The following is a 22,691-nucleotide window of genomic DNA, read 5'->3' on the forward strand; positions in this document are numbered from 1 at the left end:
AAATCCCACCAATCTTTAGAAAAGCATTTATATCTAGATCCAAAATCGTTTTGCCAAATGTTGTGCAGATTCGTCAAATAACACCACATTTATATGCATTTACAATATTTTGGGACTCCCCTCTAATTTTGCCCCCTCTTGACAGAATCCCACAAAACTTTGCAAAACCATTCAGGATTAGTCCTAGAATGAAATTGCAAAATTACATGCAGTTTCACTGAGTGGCGCAAAAGTTATAAGCCATCCAAAAACTGCTTTTCCGCAACCCTGTAATGCAGAAATCGGTACAGATGTCCTAGGACATCTGAAGTGTCCGTGAACACCACAGGACTGCCACAGGACATCTGGAGTGTTCACGGACTTCCGGGGGGTGAAACAACCCGTTTTCTGGCTTCTTATCGCAATATCCCATCTCATCCTCATCCCCCCCACCTCCCCAGAGATTGTTTGTTGAGTTTGACAAGTGAAATGCTGCTTTTTTAAAAAATGTTTTCACTGCGCTGTCCACGGACCCCCAAAAAGTCTGCGAATCCAAGATGGCGGGCGTTTCAGGAAAACCGACGCAGTTCATGTTTTCCCACCAGCCAATCAGTGGCCTCGGCCCGATGTCCACGGACCACGCAAAAGTCCGCACATTTTTCGGCCAATCAGAGGCCAGTCTGCGGACAGCACAGCCAATCAGAGGCCAGTCCGTGGACTGAACAGGGAAGTGAGTCTGCGGAGCGGACATAGATATCCCTAATTTTTTTTACTTACATTTGGATGGATTTACACCAAATTAACAAAAGCACGCATTCGGGATCAAGCCGCCGCTCCTTCCGCAAATTTGGTGAAAATCCATCCAGCGGTTTGGGCTGTAGGCATGAGCAAATTTTTTCCCATTATGTCTATGGGAAAAAAATAAATGTTGGGACCCCCCCTATAACTTTGCCCCCCCGACCAAACCTCACCAAACTTTGCAAAACAATTCAGAGTGGACCATATACTTTTTTTTGCAAAGTTGGATGAGGATTCGTCCAGGGGCAGCGAAGTTATTAGCCGCCCAAAAAGCGCTCTTCCTATGGGATTAGCAACTGTGTAATATATATATCTATATACATACATGTGAAAATACACAACCAGGCATGAGTATATAAGACAAAACAGTAAAGGGCTAACTGTTTGTGCTTCACTCCAGGACATACAATACAGGAGACTAACCCAACAGGTAAATATAAGATTTAGAAAAGTCCTCAACGTTGGGAAGCAAGAGGTTAGAACATAAGGAAAGCGACCCAAAGAACCAACACGTTAGGCAGTAACATTAGAATTACAGTATTGGGGCTGAAAAGGTCACAGACCTTTATCAATAAGTAGAAACAATGTAACCACTAGTTTCAAGTTACCTATTGTATTAAAACCTATACTGGAATTTATGGCAAGAGTGAAGTAACGGGGGGGCGTGCAAAAGACATTTGGAGATACAGGCATGTGTGGAATTTTGGATAATAGTTTCAATTCTAACTTTGGCATCCTGCAATGGACATGAAAGGAATGTTCATGATTATTGCCCACCTGCAGCGTGTTCAAAACTAGACTGGAACAAAGCCAACCAGATATTTTGGGAACAAGGAAAATGCACTTAAATTGGCTGTCTCCCCAGCTTTTAGAGTAAAATTAGGACCCTTTTTAGAATATTCTATTTGGCTCAGAAAATTAGGAATGAGGATCCCAATGAAGTCCAGGGCAATATTACCTGATATTTTCTTTGAATCCCAATCCATGGCCAACTGTGCCGCGCCACGCCGCCACACTGCTTCAACTCCACCATGCCCCACCGAGACCTCTGTCCTCTGCATCCTTTACCCCCTAACCCTTCTTGCTGCACCTGTCAGGGGCTCCTCCTTCTAATCTGGGGTGACAGTGCAGGGAGTCTGTTCCTACTTCATCCACCCCAGCACTGCTTGCTCCTCAAGGTCTTGTAAACCAGACCCGGTGGCTCCAGATCCAGTTGCTTTCCCTGCGCATGGCCTTCGCTCAGCTGCTTCCCTTGACATGTGCACAGAGTGCTGTGGGGCAGTTGTGTTCCACGCCACACTAGCTTTCTCGCTGTTTTGGGATGCATTGCCTCCCACCCGCCAAACCATGGTGCTAGTAGCCTTGGCACCTCATTAGGTGCCAGAATGCCAGACTTCAGCAAGGGCCAAGTGCTACGAGTGAGTATGTTCATCCTGGATTCCCATATGGAATCACTGTAGGCTCCACCCACGCCCACACATAAGTGGTTATGGCTGGTTTACGGCAATCCATGGCCATGGATCCTGCCTCTTCTGGGTGCTGTGAATCCCATCTCTCGCGGGTGCTGAGGCTTAATTACCTTTTCAACGTAGGGCATGATTCTAGTACACCTTGTGGGCGTGCATTTGAGGTGATTTCAAAATATATAGATCTCAAAATCCAGGATACGCAAGATCTGGAGTTTGTGCAATTGACAGTGTTTACAAAACACGTGTGTGACTGAGTGTGTGTGCGTGCGCCGCTTGTGTGTGTATGTGCTTTGGTATGGTAGGGTAAGTCATAAAGCGCAACTGTTACCCAAAGGGTTTCCTGGTGCTGAGTATACAAGAAAGACAGCAGTGGATAAAAATGAATAAGGCGGGAGAAAAAATATAAGCACCCACAGGGTTTTTAATGATTTCCTAAAAGCGTAACCTTGGGGTCACGTGGTCGTTACGGTAAATTCAGCTACGCACACGAAGGCCTTTTGTGCATTGGCACCCTTGGAATGGTCAGCATCTAATCAGGACGCCAGGAACACAGGCAGTATCTACCAGGGCAATCCTGGCCCTAATCAAGCACCATTCACTGTCTCTCTCCTGTCCTGCCTGTCCATCAGTCCCCTGCCACTCTATCTACCAGGGCAATCCTGGCCCTAATCAAGCACCATTCACTGTCTCTCTCCTGTCCTGCCTGCCCATCAGTCCCCTGCCACTCTATCTACCAGGGCAATCCTGGCCCTAATCAAGCACCATTCACTGTCTCTCTCCTGTCCTGCCTGCCCATCAGTCCCCTGCCACTCTATCTACCAGGGCAATCCTGGCCCTAATCAAGCACCATTCACTGTCTCTCTCCTGTCCTGCCTGCCCATCAGTCCCCTGCCACTCTATCTACCAGGGCAATCCTGGCCCTAATCAAGCACCATTCACTGTCTCTCTCCTGTCCTGCCTGCCCATCAGTCCCCTGCCACTCTATCTACCAGGGCAATCCTGGCCCTAATCAAGCACCATTCACTGTCTCTCTCCTGTCCTGCCTGCCCATCAGTCCCCTGCCACTCTATCTACCAGGGCAATCCTGGCCCTAATCAAGCACCATTCACTGTCTCTCTCCTGTCCTGCCTGTCCATCAGTCCCCTGCCACTCTATCTACCAGGGCAATCCTGGCCCTAATCAAGCACCATTCACTGTCTCTCTCCTGTCCTGCCTGCCCATCAGTCCCCTGCCACTCTATCTACCAGGGCAATCCTGGCCCTAATCAAGCACCATTCACTGTCTCTATCCTGTCCTGCCTGTCCATCAGTCCCCTGCCACTCTATCTACCAGGGCAATCCTGGCCCTAATCAAGCACCATTCACTGTCTCTCTCCTGTCCTGCCTGCCCATCAGTCCCCTGACACTCCATGCCCTCCACAGCTGCCTCCCCTCTCCCGTTCCCCTGCTCCTAGAGCCCTTCTCCGCTCTCCCTGGCTCCCACTGTCACCTTCCGTTCAGGCCCCTAATCCCTGGCACACATCACGCCTGTTCGGGAGAACCGCCGGCATGCACTTGTTTTAACAGCCAACGCGGAAGGCACTTTTTTGGATGTTCGCCCAGTCATTATGCACCCCTGGCGCTGGTGCTATTGGTGATAATTGCTTGATTCGCTCGGGCCATTAACTTGGGATGTTAGTGTGTGTCACGCGGTACAGCTCTTGCCAAATGCCATTATCACTTTTCCGATGTGATATTTACAACATGCCTAAGTCAAGTGCTGCTCCTGCTGTACATCGCCACTGCTGCTGAAGGTTGGCAGCATGAGCAAATGCGCCTTCCAGAGGGTAGTGCACCACCAGTGCATTACTGAAAAAGGAGCCTTGTTGTTAGGCCAAAACAAGTGTACGCCAGGTCGCCACCAAACACCACTGTAATGTGATGCTCCCTGCAGGACTGGGACAAGTGCACCTCAAACAGGACAAGACACTCATTCCAATGCTGAAAGGTGACCAGCAGGACACAACCTAACTGCAAGATTGAAGCAGGGCATGACACTGCGCTGCTGAAAGTTGTCCCTCTATTTCGAGACTGAAACGAGAGCACATTAGAAAGAGCAGGACATGCCCGTTGCTATATTCAAAGATACCCTTCACTAAAGGAATGAAATAGTCCCATCACTACAATATCCTCACTGCTTGACTGATACATATGTGCTCACATAGAAGAAACACCATCAGTGCAATAGCCTCGCTGCTTGGCGCATACATGTGTACCTCACATAGGACAGGTGTGAAGAATCAACTTCCGGGGAACCAGTGGTCCAGGGATGAATATCGGTTTCTAAACCATCAGTCAGGCCCACAAACCTAGTACATCAGAAGGGATCCAAACAGATTGCAATACAAGTGAATTAAAAGACCTCCGTGTCCAATTTTGGTAACATGGACGGAACGGCAGGCTTATCTCTGCAAGATCGTGGATCGCTGGTTAGTTGCAACACAGCGAAAATACTATTATTACCCGAGGATAAAAGGGACTGTCCAGTCAAGGTTGTATACAAATATCTACTTTATTATTACTACAACAGACAGTTCTAGCACATTACAAAATACAACCCACCCTGTAAAGGAACACAGAGAACAGACAGTTTCACGAAGGAAAGGGATGCACTCTGGATACTGACAGGAGGGTAGTTGGTAAAATGTAATCAGTCTTACTGTTCAAGATTATTTGGTTTCAGCACCAAGGGGCCAAGGGGTCGTAACTGTCCCTAGGGGCCTTCGGAGAAGGACCAGGGGGGCAGAACCACAATGTACCTGGTGCTGAAGAAGTTCTTTGTGCTCGACAGCGTCAAGGCAGTTCCAGGGTGCTTTGCAGCCCTTGAGACAGAGTTAGTGGCGGGAGACAGCTGTGGGTACCAGGCGGCAGGCAGTTCGACAAGCGAGGCTAGACGGATGTCTGCAGGCTGTCCAGCGCGGCTGCTCAGGGCCAAGAATCGTTGTCTCTGCGCTGGTTGGCGGATCTGGAATGCTGGTCGAGGCACCCCAGATGGCTCTGGTGACTGCAGCATGACAACAGTCAGTGGTGCAGCTGGATGCGGTTCGAGGACTCGACTGTCTCGAAAATGTCCTTATAAGATGGACGCTGGATGATGCTTGTTTGCCACTCCTACTAGCTTCTTCGCAGGGATCGTGTCCTTTCAAAGCAGATGGCCCAAAGCTCAGGAGAGTGTCTGCAGGCAACAGCCTTGTCCTTAGTTCCGATACTCTCTGGCACTTCCCACCTAGGAAGCTTTCTGGCCGAACGTAGCAGGGCATGCTGTGTGCTTGCTGGGTACCAGTTCTGGAGCTGCTGGACGGGTCCTCTGAGTCCGGTATCTCCCTCTGTTCCCGACAAGAAATTTAGGTGAGGGATCTTGCTTCCCTCTTGGAACTCCTGGCCTTCCTTCACTGGTGGAAGATGTATGGTAGACTGTACCTTCAGCTCAGGTCCAAATGAGTCCTTCTTCTTACTCCTTTCAAAGTCTTCAGATGATCTGCTAAGTGAGGGGTTTAGCCCTCTTTTAAAGCCAAATATGCTCCAGTGATTGAGCAGGCTAAGCCTACATTAATGAACCAATCCTTACCTTGCTTCTTTTATGTAGATCTCTTCAGATCCTGCCTCTCTTTGAGGAACAATTGCTTGCCTTGGTGAATAGCGTTAATAAACCTAATACTCCAGATATTCTACTGGGTGATTTTAATGTATCGAGCAATTTCCCCACTGACTTTAATGCTGGTTCCCTACTGTCAGCAATGGAAGTCCCTGGCTTCTCTCAGCTGGTCAAAACTGCTACTGACCAGGGTGGCCGGATCCTTGATTGGATCCGGACTCAAAATCTATATAATACCAATATCCACTCTCTACCCTGCCCGTGGTCTGATCATTTTTTAGTTCATCTTGAGTTTACATCACAGACTGCTTCTCTTCGATTGGACAGTAATCCAAGGACTAAGATAATATGTCAGGATCTTAAAAATATATCACCCGTCGATTTTTCTGCATTGGTGTCTACTAAGCTAAATGTCAGGAATTTTTTGATAACACTACCGATTTGGTTGATCATCTTTCCAGAGCCATTTAGGTCTCTATTTTTTATTTTTTAATTTTTATTTTATTGTATTTGGTTTAAATTAAACCTTTACAAATTAATATTAATCAGAAGAACACAAACAGAATACAATCGCATAGTCATCATGATCAGAGAAGAAAAATAGCAAACAGAAATCAGCCCATAAAATAAAACATGACACATATGGCATTGCCCAATCGAGCAATGCAAACATAAACAGAATAAAAAAGGTCTCTATTGACACCCTGGCTCCTGAAAAAATGAAGACAGTAAAAACAGAGACTGTACTCCGAGACCCCTGGCCGGCCCATAGAGCCGAGGTTTGCTCAGAAGTACTTTAAAACAAGATAGCTGCACCCATGAGATGGATGGGGGTGCAGATTTATTACTCCAACACCAATCAATAAGGACAACTCAATGGTTTGGCAAAGGGAGTCCGTTTAATGGCAAGTAAAAAAAACAGGGAATTATGAATATCAGCAGTGATGCAATCGTCCTGCTCTCTTCAACTCCAACGAACTTCCTACAAGTTGTAAAATTTATACTCAAAACTCATCATCATTGACGTGTAACACTCAAACGTTAACATGCAATTCTATTGGTTAGGAAAAGGTAACTTTACTATAGGTACTATATCTGTATATGGTAACGGAGTGAGGGGATTGGGTAAAACACTGTCACGTGGGCATCTAAGCCCTTCCTTCAAAATTACTACTGCAGACGTCACTAAAACTACAACGTCCCATTGATTCCACTAACTATAGGACCCTACATTATGTGGTCCATTGTGATTGGGTTGGCACCAACACCATGCATACTTTTCTACTTTGCTTAGCAGCACTCAGAATGGTCGGCCAGGTGCGGGGTGCCCCTTAGTTACCCGGGCTTCCTCCGATTATGGTCACAATCAATCATCACTTTAGTAGCCATGTGTCAATTAGTTCTCTGCGGTTGGCCTCAAAACTGCATCTTCTGTCTGGAAAAGGTTCTGAAATCTCTGCCTGGTCAGGTGACAAGCGTAGGTGTGAACCCTCGCTTCTTCTTGCTCGGCTGGTCACGTGATTCCAACACTGTGAATTTGTCTTTTTTCTCTCAATTTGTGTATTTGATTTTCGTTTCACCCACCACCTGCCTTCGCTTTCTTATTTCGACCTTTCAGAGCCAGGATATTCTAATCTTAGTTTCAATTAAGTGTAGCTACTGTTCGAAACTTCTATTGGTATGACCTTGGCTCTCCTGGCACGAGTTGCTTCTGCTGAGTCTCGTTTCAGCCGTCTCTTCTAATTTTTGCTAAATATAAAGCTTTCTCGTGTGGCCTTTAATAACCTGGGTTGATTCTGCTTCTTGTGCAAAGTAGCAATATACTTATAATACTGTGCTTCGTTTGAGGTAGATTATGTATAATGGCACTTGCCGCACTACTCTTCTACTAAGCATAACAAGGCGCACTGTTTTCTTAGCTTTCTTGCGGTTCCAAGCATATTTACAGGTGTAAACTGGTTGAATATCTTCACCTTGCTTACAGCTTTAAACTTCTTCCATTTTGACATTGTTCTTTTACTTAAAGTTCACGATATCTTTATTCATGGCGTTTTGTCTCTTTGTGTCATTCTCGGGTCGTCATTTCTTCTGTCTGTGAGTCTGTCCGGGCCCTCATGACATCACCATTCGTCTTCCATTAAGACCTTTTTGGTTTCTTCCGGGACTGTACTTAGGCAATCTTCATTTTGTTTCATTTGTTGGTAGGGTTTTCTTAATGGATATCCTATTGGCCATGGTTTTCTTGGTATCGGTAAGTCAATAGGTTCTGTTCTTCTAATAGGTACTGGGCAGAGCCCTACTGCAGCTCTCTGCTGGTTTATTTGTTCATCATATGTCACATATCTCGGTGTGAACATTCCTGGTACTTCAAAATGGGTGACTGGAGTGCAGGCTTTATTTGGGACCTCCTCTACAAGACCACAAAGAAATTCTGGTTCTCTGATAATGTCATCCAGGCTAGGAAAATAACAAGGGCTTTGGAACGCGAATGGCGAAAAATCCCTGATACTATCACCCTTAACAAATATAAAGCTGCTGCCGATAAATACAAGAATGTCATTATCGAAGCTAAGGCTAAAAACTACAACCAACGAATTGACAAAGCCAAATCCTCACCTAATGAATGGTTCAAAATTCCTAAAGAATTTGAAAATAATTCTTCTCTTTTTACCCCGGTTATCGAAGACATAAGCTGATGTCAGAGTATTCAAGTTTAATTTCTGGCTAACACCTCTAGTCACCAGTCCAATATTGCTAATCAGCACATTCAACTATCTACCAGCAAGAAAACATCTTTAAATAACACTGGTACCAAAGACCTTACTAAGCCACCTATCCCTGTATTAAAATTTTAATGTTGCACTGAAATTGAGGTTCATGACATCATTAAGGGCCTTAAGTCCATCGCCTGCATAGGAGATCCCTGTCCCACGAACACCTTGAAAGATTCCCTGGATATTCCCATCCCATGGATCCCCAGGATGATCAATATGTCCTTTTTATAGGGTATGGTTCCAGCATCTTTAAAGAATGCTTGGATTACCCCCTTATTGAAAAAGAACACCCTGGATCCTGCCATAACTAAAAACTATTATCCCATCACTAATGTGCCTTATCTAATGGAGATAATTGATGAAATAGCATATTTGCAACTACAGAAATGTATAGAGGAGAATAAACTACTGGACCTCCATCAGTCAGGCTTCAGCCCACAACATGGGATTGAAACTGCTCTAATTAATCTCAAGTCTAACATCTCAGGTATCGTTGAAAAAGGCCACCCTGCTTTACTTATGTTGTTGGACCCCTCTGCAGCATTTGACCTTATTCTTCATGGTTTGTTACATGAAAGTCTACTAAACATCACCAATTGCTCAGAGAGGACAGCCAATTGGATGACCTCTTTCTGGGTCCCAAAACATCCAAGGTGGTGGCTGAGAAAGCTGAAGCTCCCCCTTTTCTATCTTCACGCAGTGTACCACAGGCTCCTGCATGTCCCCCATCCTACTTAATATCTACATTAGACCACTTCCTGATCTCTTGGATGGACTGGGTGTCCATTATGCCAATTACATTGATGATACCCAGGTCCATTTTTAATTGTCCGGTTTTCATGCCATTGACTCTAAAACCGTGAAACATCCACAAAGAAATTCAGAATTGGGTGATCTATAATTCCCTTGCCCTGCACAATAACAAGACCAAGCTCATCATCTTTGTCTCAGTCCCTTGCCTTAAGAAAATTGAGGTCAAATATTCCCACTTTTCTATAATTGGCAATCAAATCCCAGTTACCACAACAGTTAAAACTCTCTGTGTTACACTGGATTCTGACCTATATGTGAAAAAACATGTAGCGTATGTCTGTTGGTCCTGTGGACATGCTACTAAACTTCTCCATCAAATCAGACCATATCTTACTATCAAACATCGATCTCTCCTGCTACTGCGTTAATCAACTTGCGCCTGGGCTGCTGTAACAGACTTTTTATAGGCAAATCGAATCCTAAACGTCTGCAGACCCCACAGAATGCTCAGTTAGGGCAATCTTTGGATTAGCAAAGGGTGACCACGTATTGCATTTTAGAAAAAAACTCCACTGGTTGCCTGTCAAGGAAAGAGTCAGACATAAGATCTTGTCCTTGACTTATAAATGTCAACATTCCACGGCAAGGCAATACCTGGAAAGAAGAATTTCCCAGTTATTGCCCACGGTACCTTGCGCTCTAACAACTCTGATTCACTGAACTCATCCTCGCTTTCGTCTAGAGAGGTTTGGAGGCACAAGTTTTGAAGTCTGGGCACCTTGGGAGTGGAACTCCTTGGCTCTCTTCATCAAATGTTCCACATCATTATCCATATTCAAAAAACTACCAAGACCTTCTTTTTCAACTCACCTGACCAGATTATTCCTATTTTTATTCCACCACTAGATGCGCTGCTAGCTTACACAGATTACGTATATGATTGATTAATGATTATAAATGTCGCAATATATGCAAGCCAATATACACAAGTGCTTCTCAAAGGTCATTCCTCCACAGGTCTTTCCAAAGACAAAGCTCTGCACCCGACAAGTAGTTTAAAACCAAATAAATGCATAGTATAACATTTCAACAAAAAAAACATTGGAAATAGTCAATTTGGGAATTACCCCAACAAACGGACAAGGGCATAGAATACAGGGAGAACATAACCGTGAAAATAAAATATACATTACCAAGTCACATTGTGAAAAATTATAAACGGGAACATGTCATCGCGTTCAACAGCCCCAACAGCGCATAAAAGGAGGCAAAGGTAAGCAGGGAGGTGTCTTGGGGATACGGGAAAGCTGCACAGTGTGATCAATGTGGTTACTGCGCACCACCGTTTTAGAATTCAACATTTTTGGATTCGCTAGAATGGGGTGCGCAGCAATCATGTAGATTTGGTCTGGCAAGGTCAGACCACTAAATAGTTGCCAAGTAAACAGGAGGGAAGGCCCTATGTATTGGGAAGGTCAGGTAAAGGGCATCGAAAATGCTATTATACGAACAAGGAACTGACCTCATCCCGACAAAAATATTTTTACACACACTATTACTTCCCGTGTGGTTCTTTACAAACAGAAGGCTTAAGGCTAATTCGCCTGTATAACAATGAATGTAGAACCCAAATACTCTGGATATCTGATTAGTTTGATATCTCAGGTTACCCCAAAGCATCCAGTGTTACTGCCTTGGAGCAAAAAACAATACATAAAGAAAACTGCTGTAATAGCTTAGTGGCTATTTATTAATTGTGCAGTTATTGTCTAACAAGTAAAAATGATCTCCAAAAAGGAGTATTTACAGAAATGACACTATCAAAAGAATCAGTGACCATTAGTGTGCATAATAAATTACATCAGATAGTGTAAGACATACACTCAAGTGTTGGCAAGGAATGAACATTTTCAAACAAAAACCATCCACAAAATATATAGCTGAATAAACAGTCTATCCAATAAAAAACGGGACAAAGGAAGAAAAAAGAAAAACAAAACCCCAACACGTCCTGATTGTATGTGGTAGGGAAAAGCAACCAAATGCGTCCCCCACCAGAGTCTGGTGTATTTGTGGCCACGGCTAGTGAACCAGGTGTCACGTCCTATGGTTCAGGGACCAAGGTGTTCATGATTCCAAACCAGTGCCAAAGGTAAGGTCCTCCTGGTAGCTTGGAGGATCAACTGGTGGGAGTTGTATAGAGATTAATCCTAGTTGCCAACATGATCTATTCCAACCTGTAGTAGCTTATCCAGTTCTATTTTTTCTTTGCATTCTGGTACTTGTAGTTATGCTTTTCCTATCACTGAAAATCAGACTAAGAGCCCCAGAATTCAAAGGAAAATCCAGGACTGGATAACAGCATACAGATTGGAATGGATCATATTGGGCCACAGCTGAGGTTGATTGTGTTCACATACAGAGGGGACACGCCCAGCAGTTATTTCCCTTTAACAGCCCAGGGAAGTCGGATGTACATATAGTTGCCCATCCATCCTCCTTCTGTAATTTTACAGTGGGGTTTAAATGAAATGAAATGGAAGGCTACCCAGGGGAATTCCCAGCAGGTGAGAAGTATTGTTTCAAGCATTTCTTACCGGGCGCTTTTTGGTAAAGAGAGGAGCAGAGGTGGCTGTTTGTTGTACATTGTTATGCTGCAGCTGATTATTTTCGACTGTCTCACCTTGTCACTGCTCCCTCTGCATGTGCCACCCTCTGACTCTGTCTATGTCTCTGCCTCCCCAGATTTACACGTTCGAGATACACATCATCAAGGCCAAAACGACCTATGCAGGAGGGTACAGGTGTGAGGTGTCAAGCAAGGACAAGTTTGACAGCTGCAACTTTAACCTCAATGTGCACGGTAGGTGGCATGCAGGCAATGGTGGTTGGTAACAAGGGATGCTGGAAATCTGGTGGCAACTAAGGATTCTGGGATAAGGGTGACAGCAGCTCACACTGGCAAAGGGGTCCTAGCCATGAATGGTGGAAATTCGATAATAGGAAACGAATGTGGGAATGTGGTCTGGTAACACCATATAAAAGGATGCTGGGAATGCAGACTTCAAGGGCTGCTGGGAATTATACCATATAAAAAGATGCTGAGGATGGAGACTTCAAGGGGTGCTGGGACTGGTACCATTGAGAAAGATGTTCGGAATGGAGTGAAACCACATGATGTTATCACAGGGTGATTGCGAGGGTTCCTGTAAAAGGGGTCATTTAAAGGGATGCCGGTAATGTCTCATTACTTATTTCTTAATCATAGAACACCTAGGGCCTCATTACGACCCTGGCGGTAAGGGGTTTACGCCAGCGTTAGCTGCGCCGACCCCTTACCGCCAATTACGAGGTCCCTTAGCGCCATGGAGGTTTTAACACCCGCTTTTAGCGGGTGTTAAAATCCATGGCGCTAAGGGACCATGGAGTTAATTACGCCACCGTAATTTACGGTGGCGTAATTAACGCCTTCCCCACTCCCATTATGCCCTATGGGGCAAAAATGGGAATGGGGAAGGGTAAATGGGGATTGGGGACTTACCGCCCCGCCAAGGTCGGAATGGGGCGGTAAGTCCGCCAACCACCATGGCGTAAACGTAGTTTACGCCATGGTGGTAAAGTCACGGCCCAGGCGGTAACTTACCGCCTGGGTCGTAATGAGGCCCCTAGTCTCTTAAGGATCTACGTGAAATTACCGAATCCAAAAGTCTGTTTTTTATTTTTTTTTATTTCCCATTTGTTCGCATAAATATATGTGGGGGGAGGCCTGCCCACAGCCCTTCCACCTTACCCCTATACAGTTGTATTAACTTTACCCCCCCCACATATATAATTGCAAACAAATAGGGGTCGGACTTTTGGGCTTCTGACTTTTTGCCCTCTGCAATTTCGTACAATACCGTCTCCTCATGCTCTCCTCAATCCTAACTTAGTAAGGGGAATTGTAACATTACCCCGTGTAGGTCCATTCTTGTGCTAGTACCAAAGCTAAATTAGCATATGCAACCCCACTTCCACATCAAAACATAGGGAACCAAAAAGACCGGCATTCTCAAATAAATCCAAAACTTCCTCAACAAGCCTCCTTACCACTTATCTTGATTCTCTCTAGACCATACAGGCAGATTATTCACGAGCACACAGGTTAAAATCTCAAATATAAAAATACTTTAAAAAAAACACATAAATGTATAACGCATTTCATACTCCCCTCCCACTAGACCTTTGACTGTTTACATCCAGAAATATATTAAATTTAAATTCAGTCAAATGTTCTTCTAAAAAACCGAGCATCTTTTGCAACATCCCATTCCCCATTTCCATAGAACCAGTCTACATCATGTAATTGATGGTAGAGTCGCATATCATCATATCTCACTGATGCATAGTCAGGACACAAATTGACTATTTAAAAAAACAGAAACGTATTACTCTATAGACTACCTGCACAATAGGCACCTAACAACCCCACTAGCACATGTTTTAACCCTATCTCCCGCAGTATTGGACTTTCTTCAGAGTTTTTACAAAAAAGGTAATCAGAAACATATATAAAAAAAAAACACGCATTTCTACAACAAGTACTAGGTGTACAATGTATACCTCACAATGCAATCATGGTTCGCAGCAGTCAGTACACTGTCTTAGATGGTCCATCCAGTTGTGTCAAATAGAAGTCCGGCCATCTGTATATTGATGTACAAACTAAGTTATTGCATTTTCCCGGATCCAACATGTGTATTCATATCATCTGTTCTTAGTACATGAAAACGCGGCTAATTTGCCAGACCGTACTTCTTATCCCAGATATATATTCTGCCGTTCTACACTAGTTCAGTTGTTCGACTTAGGTATACTACATTAACACCTGTTGCTTGCTTGCAAGGCCTTCATTGGCATTCCCCCATTGCAGAGAAAGCTGTTACTACAGCAGTGATTTATTGCAAGAATGAGAAAGACTATAGAACTTCCGCTGACGCTGAAGACGGTGATACGTCGCTGCAGCACCAGCGTGTATTGTTGAATAGATCTAGCCGGTCTCGCCCAGGTTGCTGTGTTGCAGATGCCTTGCAGAGACATCTCAGGCTGCTGCTACTCAGCATGTAGATCTTCCTTAGACTCCGTCTGCAATCACCTCACTTGAATCTTGGTAGGTTTCCTCGATCACCTTTCAGAGCTAAGGATTTAGGAAGGCTTCTGGTGGATTTGGAGACAGAGAGAGAGGTGAAGTGCTCCGAAACCCTATTAGTTCATCTGAAAACATCTTGAACCAGGAGGGATCTGTCACCAAAGATCCCAGTTCTCCTTCTGGCCTGTTGTACTGGAGCAATGGTTGTGAAGAAGGCCATCGTAGCCAATTGGCATTTGACCAACCAACACAATGGACTCAAAGGGCTATACTTCAAGGGAAGGCACCAGATATCATTTTGGCCGTAGCCAAAAAGAAAATAAGAGGTCTGGAAAACTCTTCAAGTCTTTAAATACTATAAGAGGGGCTGACAGAGGATCAGAAAGATGCTAACTGAACCTGCAAGGAGGACATAGACAAATCCCACTGGGAATCCCACTGGGAATCCTCCTGGAGAAAACCCAGAATCTTAGCCCAAAGCCACTTCAGGGGTGCAAGATCCTTTTCACCATACCATTTCTCATATACCTCGAGCTTTCGGTGTAGGAAGCCAAGGTAGATGATTTACTTGAAACCTGCACCTTCAAGGCCAACTCCCAGGAGAGACTCTGATGCTGAGGGGCTAAGAATTCAAACTCCATGCTATGAGGCAAAGTTGGTGGAGAGTTTCAGGATGCATTTCCGGAGAATGGAGTGAAGATGGCTGACACTGAACCATACACATCTCTTGGGTACACATCCTTGGGTGCTGGTCAGCAAAGCTGGTACGACGGAGGAAACAGACAGCATTAGTCAAACAGGTCCATATTTGAATATTTTACAAAACAGAGCAGCTCGGATATGGGGAAAAACAGCTCTTGTAAAACAGGATCTTATCTGGACTGTACCGGCCCAACTTGCAGGAGGCCATCTTATTGCAGCCGTGCTGCCGCATTTGTTCACTGAATTTTTAGGGTGGGGTGCGGTTAGGGGACGTTTTTTAAATTTTGGTAGCTGGGGATGGGTGAGAAGGGCATGGTAGAGGGGTGATATGCGGGGTAGCCCCCCTTTTATTAATACATCATAAATACTGGGAAACGGCTGCAAAGAGTTTTCCACCTGTGAGTTGTATCGGATCCATCTGGACAATTAGTGCCTGACCATAACATAAGTCATAAAAAGGAAGACTTCTGACAAGTCTCAATTTGGATTGGCGCAATTTGAGGTTCTTTCCAGTGCTCATGTGAACCAAGAACCTTTTGGCCTGATGCCTATAAAAGGAAACGGTGGAATATGTTTGAACTGCTCCAGATGAAGGTGCTGTGGGATCAAGAAGAAGCCGCACACCAGTCCTGGGGAACGAGACGGCACCCTCACCACAGGACGACCAGAGTGCACCGTTGCAGTTTAGGCCAGGATGTGTGCTCCAGTCGTCCTCGCAAGTGGACTCACGTTTTTTAACATTGTATTGCTGTGATGAGTTACAGCACTGCTGAAAAGTTATATGGTGTCGTCGCCATTCAACTCATTCGTGTGGAAGACCCACAAATATTTTGTAGAATAAAAATGTCTCCTACTAATGTTAGAAGCGCGAAGGGAAAATTAAACTCACCCTACAACGAGGCTTAGAGAAGGATTTCATCCAAGTTAGATATAGAGAGCACCTCAACATGTGTTTGTAGAATTGTCTATATCAGTGCTCTTATTTAAAATAAATAGTTCACATTTTGGGTCACTCTTTTAATCGGATAGTCCCTGTCCTCTACTGTAATTAGCTCATTAGAGGAGACCGTGAAGGTCGTTTTAAAGGCATACATTCCACTGTGGATAGTGGGTCCCAGTCAAGCCCATTACATTCCTTAGAGCATCTTTTTCTACCAGATTGAAGTCCTTTTTTAAAAGCTCCACCTGAGGCTCCACCTCCAGGCCATCTGGCAGGGCGAGTCCAGCTGTTCCTCCCCACACTTGTATTTTACGACGTGTTGATGCAGTAGAACGAAGGTTGTGAGACTGTAATCTGCGGATATCCCCTGCGTTTGCTATTAATAGGTGTTCCCCTCCAGTCTGCCAGTTTCCATATGTGTGAGTAATGGGGCCACTGACTCACAACGACCCCCCCTGTGTGGGGAAGAGCCTATCCAGTGAAGGCCTCCATTCCCCCCACCCCCCTGAGCGCTGCATCATTCCGCACCCACACACGTATTTGCCACCTGCACCTATAAAATCTGGATAAGCTACAGTGCCCTTCAAGAGTATACCCACTCAATAAAAAGACTCTCAATGTGTGGTGAAGTTAACTTGTTCAAAAGAAGGGTCAACTGGGAAATAACTATGGTCTCTCTTCTCTTTCTTTTTACAGAGGCCAGTAATGCCGGAGAAGTTGATATCCGCTCTGCATTCAGGCGCACGTGAGTCCTCCCACCTAGTCCCGAAGTGTTACAGTCCCTCACAAGTCCTGGGTGTCACCTTCCTGCCCCTGGGGATCAACTTGCCCTCTCCTGTGCATGGGTGTTTTCAGGTTACCCCAAGTCAATGGCCCCATCTCCAACCCCCCTTCTTCTTATTACGCTTCTCTGACGACTCTTTGGCAAGAACCAGGGATTTTCACTACCCGATAACTAAGGACAACATTACATTCCCAAGTGAGAGGCATGTCAATGGTCATTATGATGGAGAATGGGAGAGAGTGGCTAGTGGGCGGACAAATAGGTTACGCCGGAAACTACTTAGAACAGCAGTGAGCTATTGGAAATAATATCTGGGTGTAGCTACCAGCAAAGTGGCAGTATAATCTTTGGGATAGGAAGGTTTTGCCTCAGCAGATTTTGTCGAATTTCATTTAATAGAATTTACATTAACGAATTTTGCCGCAAATATATGTGGGGAGTGGGTTTAAGTGAACTAATAATGTAATGGGTTTATTGGGGGTGGTTGGGGGGTCTCCCCCTGCAAATATTTGTGGCAAAATCTACCACCAAAAAATTCAATTAAATCGAATTCGATCAAATAATGTTGACAAAATCACATAGAAGCACATTCTTGGGGGTGTAGGTGATGGTTCTGAGGTGGTACATAGACATGGTTATAGCGACCAGACTATGCGTCTCTATATGTGCCTGGGAGTAGGCACCAAGCGAGCACTACATAGGGCCCAGGATACATTCAAGGTCCATGGTGGTAGGTACTAGATAGGTGGACTCTACATAAGTCTTTACAGTGTCCCTGGACAGTATGTATGGTCTGGAGAGAGGTGTAAGGTCATGCATAACAGTGTAGGTACCAGAATACCAGACCGGGGTAGGGTGGGAGAATAGGGGGGCACACACACATCTGGGTTTAACCATGAAGTCGAGGGCAGGAGATGTGTGTATGTGGAATGAACCCGCACCGGTACTAGATCATTGGGGAGCCGGTGGGTCCGTCTGTGGCATAAGCATCATCAGAAGGCAGTAGGTGGTCCTGAATGTGGGTGCTGAGGTCATGCCACAGTATGTTGGTCTGGGTGTAGGTATCTATTCATATCTGAACATGGAACTGGCTTTAGGTATTGGGTATTGAGGACCTGGGTCTGGGTGCAGGTAAAGGGCATGTGTTTTTAGACGGATGTGTGCGAAGTAAAGTCATCAGATCGAGTGCCTATCAAGTGTCTTGATGTGGGTACAAGTATAAGGAGCATTACACAGCCCGCGAGTATGTACCATGTCAGGGAGCGATAAGTAGAACATGCGTCATATATAGTTGTGGGTGAAGCTACCGGGTCAGGGAGAAGTTGACAGGCCACATTGTAGACTTCTGATTATGGAGCTGTATGAGTTACATTGTAGCTACACAAATCTAGTTGTAGGCACCGATTAAAGTTACAGCACATAGGTTTGGGTTTGTGGAGGTACCACTCCATTGTGCAATAGATGGTTATGCATTTAGGGGTAATGTCACTGGGCACTACACACTGATCTGTGAGTAAAGTACTAGCACGCGGGCAGTGCATTGTTTTGGATACAGGAATGAGGGTATTAGGCTGTACATGGATGTGGGTGTAGTCTGGCAGTACAAAGGCCTGAGTGTTGGTGGCAGCAAACGAGCCAGCAGACGGGCATAGGCATGGGGACGAGGTTAGGCAGAAGCCCATGGGTTGGATTGTAGTGTGGTGCCCAGGTTATTGGGCAGTACAGGCGTCTGAGTGCAGTTACCACCTTATGGATCAGTACACTGAGCACAGAGAGGTCACAGGTCATGGTCAGTACTCAGTGACAGTGCCATATCGTGGGGCAGCATATACATGTGAATGTGGGTATCAGTTTGTGGAGAGGCCGGTCTAATTTATATAGCAATTGAGTGATGGAAAGGAGTGGTTTAGGGTCTTGCTGAGGCTTTTAATTGGTGCTGGATTCGCCTTGATATTGGTATTATTGTTGATTGTTGATGTCTGGGTGAGCGTTTCTGGGGATCTTACAGTGACTAGATGATGTTGTGAGAATGAAGTGAAGGGCTGTGTTGTGGGGTTGGGCATATGTGTGGGGTAGTCATGGTGATGAGAAGTCAGTGTGATGATAGATCACTTCTAGGCTGTTGCTCTGAGATCTGTTGCCTTTTAAAGCTCGTGTTGCTTCTTCGTGTGATGTTGCGTTGTTGCATTGAAGTCTGTGCGCTCTCAGGAAGATCTCATGTTGCTGTGTAATGTCTACGTTGGTTGGATGTCGGGCTGTGGCGCTGTGATTGTGTTTTGGTGAGATGTTGTCGATGTAAGGTGTCTGATGACCAATGGAGGATCTACTGTTGCTTTGCATGTGTTACGTTGGACGGATGCAGAGTTTTATGTATTGGATGTTGGAGCACGGTTGTGAGGTTTATGTGTGAGCGGAATTTGAGGTGTTGCTCTGTTACTGTTGGTAGCTCATACAATTGTGCTGTTGCTGTGATGTGTTTTGCTAGCTCGATGCATGGTGACTGCTACAAAGTCTGAGTTCTGTTCGATGATGGGATGCTGATCAGTTATGGTCTGTTCTGACTGTTTTAGTCTGCTGCTGGGGTGCTGAGAGGTTAATGTGCTGTGTTATGGTAAGTTGATGCTGGAAGGTGTGTACATGTGTTGTGTACTGGGTTCATATTTTTAGGTGAATGCACTAATTTAGTGAGGAGTTGTGGATGTATTGATGTTGTTCATTACCGACACCATGGAAGCCTGCAGCACCAGGGCAGCCTGGCAGTGGGCAGAATTGGCTTGTGGTGTTGGGCTGGAATTGTGGTTCTTGGTGTCAGGGCACGGCATCAAGGTGCGCAGTGCTCACTTACACAGTAGAAGGTGGTGTCTTCATTGGCAGCTGGGACCGAGCCATGGTAAAAAGTATGGTAGTCTTTTTTAGTGCCATCCTATTAGGCCTCTCAATACTAAGAGCACTGCAGGTTAGGTGCTTTGGAGCTTTCCCCATTTTTATGGTTGTCGTGCACTTCCTTCCTCTCATGTGGTGGCCTGGGAGTATAAAAGGTTGGCCAACCGAAAGAAAGCCATGTTGCAAGTCTTCTGTGTTCTTAGCCACGAGATGGATTTCTTTGTCTGCCTGAAGCTCTATCCCACAGAAAGGCGCCTCTCTCCTAGGACACTATGCACATCTCTGAGTTTATGACAAAGGTGGCTTTGTGGAAGGCTCACTCATGCCTCTGCTCCAAGAAGGAAAGCAGAGGCCTTGGATCAGGAGAAAAAATTCCCTCCTGAAAAGGGATCAGTCAAAGAACCTGGTCTGTATAGCTCCTAAATTGTCCTCAGAGGTACAGTCTCTGAAAGACAAGAATGACTATGTGGAAGCCACTCTGGTGGCACCCCGCGGGGGTCGGCTCTGCAACCCTTGTGATTAGGTTGGCAAGGGACAGATTTTAATGGGTGGCCTAATGGGATGAATGCGTTTCTTGATTCCTATATGATGAACTCATGGGTTTAGTTGTGATCGGTGAGAGTGGAATGTATGATTTGTATTTGGAATGGACCCACTCTAGCTTGCGCTCTCTGCTTGGTGACATCAGGAAAGTACTTTCTTGATCAATATGCCCCCTTTCTGCTAGCCTTTTGGCACTTTTTGGGGGGCCCACATCAAGAATTGTTTGCTAAGAGCTGTGTGTCATTTAGAGGAAGATACTATGGGCCCTCGTTCCTACATTTCCAGGTGGAAAGGACACAATGCATTTGGTTTCAGAGGGCACCTAAGGAGGAATTTAAGAATGGGTTGGCCAGAGTTTCTTATTTTGATTCTTTTCAAGGGAATTCTGGGTTGGATGTGCAGATCAAGTGTGACTTCCAAAAAAGGAACAAGTGACACTGAAACAAAGCCTCAATCTCCCCTCAAAGTGATCTTCATAAGTGAAGTGGTGAAGTAGTGACTATCCCGAAACCAACAAGTTGCCCTTTGCCAGAAAAAGTAATCAGATTGTTGCTGCTCACGGCCCCTTACTCTGGGGAAAGAGGGCAGTACTGGCACAAATTCCTATGCCTTAAGTATTGTGGTGCAAGTCCCATAAAGCCATTCAGCCACCGCAGGTGAGGAAGGAGAGGCTGGGAGGATCCATTTGGTTTCATCATCGGGCTGGTGTATGACGATATGCCTTGGTCAGGTCTGTGCTCATGTAAAGGTTTATCTTATCTACTTGTAGAAAGACACCGGCGACACCAGCATTCTTGGATTCTGGCACCTCAGGGTTGTACATGGATCTAAAATGGGGTGATAAAATGCATACTGTGATTGGTTGTTAGAGGCCTACTGATCTGTTGTAGACAGTAGATGGTACTGTGTTGGCCTGTGGATATTCATTCAGGATATTGGCACTTTGGCTGAGAAATCATAAGTAGATGATTTCTTTTGATCGTAAGATATCCTGAATTTCCTTTTGATTTTTGAAATCACTTGGTGGCAGAAACATATGGGCCACATTACGAGTTTGGCCGTGCAGTAAAAAAGTAGTGGTAATTCCTGTACCTAATTAAATTGAGGGACTACCAGATTGCTAGATTTGGCGATATCTCCCAATAGCACTCTAACCCCTTCCCGGTTAAGATATATAATATAAAGCAATAGGGGTAAGAGAATTCCCACCCTGTGTAGTGAGCAGTTGTAGACAAGCTACTAATCAAACCAATATAAATGTATTAAATTCAATCTTTCAAAAAGTTCCTTAAGTAAAACAATCCAAAATGGAATATAATGGTTAAAGGTATTATGAAATACAATTCTCAAATAGTGACTGTGGTAACGCAAACATCTAATCTGCTACGTTTAGATGTCTTACTAGTATATCTGACATATGCAATATATATTTTAATACGACAAAGTATTGTCTTAGTGTTCTTTCATCTAACACATGTCTTGTATGAGTTTTTATCCTCAACATTTAGTTCAACATGTTTCAGTTCAGTCCCAGTCCATGATGAACATTCATCAGGAGGCAGTGAATTTATGTCACTTCTTTAGAGATAAATATGGTGTTGTGTTCCCCAACAGATTACTTTTGTTCCAATTTTGCTGGTTCAACAATATGTGGCTGCGATCACAACCCAGGCTTAATTGGAAAGTTGGTGTACGCTGTCGGAACTGACTGTCTTTGGATAGGACTCAATCACCTTGGTAATCTTGTTAGGGTAATCTATAAGGTGTGGTCAGTGCCCTTTCCATAAGATGCTTTCAAGGCTCTTTCCATCATCCATAGAATTTCTATATGTGGGAACTCCTTAGGCTGTGCTGGGGTTGCTGTCCAGAGCGTGTATAGATCTTTTGTAAATTCTCTGTGTAGAGGTCTGTAGCTCTCCTCATTGAGTGCGTACTCCTCCACGGAAACCTTGGAAATCCAGTGATTGCTTTCAAATCATAGCTGCATGGTTCGAGTGCCTGTTGCAACCCACATTATATTTCACTGTGACGCCGCCCCATTTTGAAATATTTCCGGTGTACCAGCCATTAAGATTCAGAGAAAGGCCTTTGGCACTATCACAGGTTATAATTGACAACTTTAGCTAATGTTAGCCCTTGTTTCCTGTATCATAGGTAAAGAAATACAGGTATTTAAGCCATCACCCGACCACGACTGCAGAAACGCGTCTGCCTCTTGCGCTTCCAGGTCCAGACTCCAGCTGAATAATTTGACTAACATACTGTTCAATCTGGACATGAAAAAGAAATGGTGTCCAGGGGCCCC

General features: G+C 44.9%; 1 protein-coding gene across 1 annotated transcript in view; it reads left to right on the forward strand.

The window, feature by feature from the left end:
* The window catches only part of MYBPC3 (myosin binding protein C3), a 278,233-nt gene that overhangs the window by 65,079 nt on the left and 190,463 nt on the right, over positions 1 to 22,691 (forward strand). Inside the window, exons 6-7 of the mRNA XM_069623114.1 lie at positions 12,152 to 12,269; positions 16,873 to 16,921. Coding sequence (XP_069479215.1) covers positions 12,152 to 12,269; positions 16,873 to 16,921 — 167 coding nt within the window. The remainder of the gene's footprint in view (positions 1 to 12,151; positions 12,270 to 16,872; positions 16,922 to 22,691) is intronic.

This window comes from Ambystoma mexicanum, chromosome 11 (genome assembly GCF_040938575.1).
Source record: "Ambystoma mexicanum isolate Mex_15411 chromosome 11, UKY_AmexF1_1, whole genome shotgun sequence".
NCBI classification, from domain to species: Eukaryota; Metazoa; Chordata; class Amphibia; order Caudata; family Ambystomatidae; genus Ambystoma; species Ambystoma mexicanum.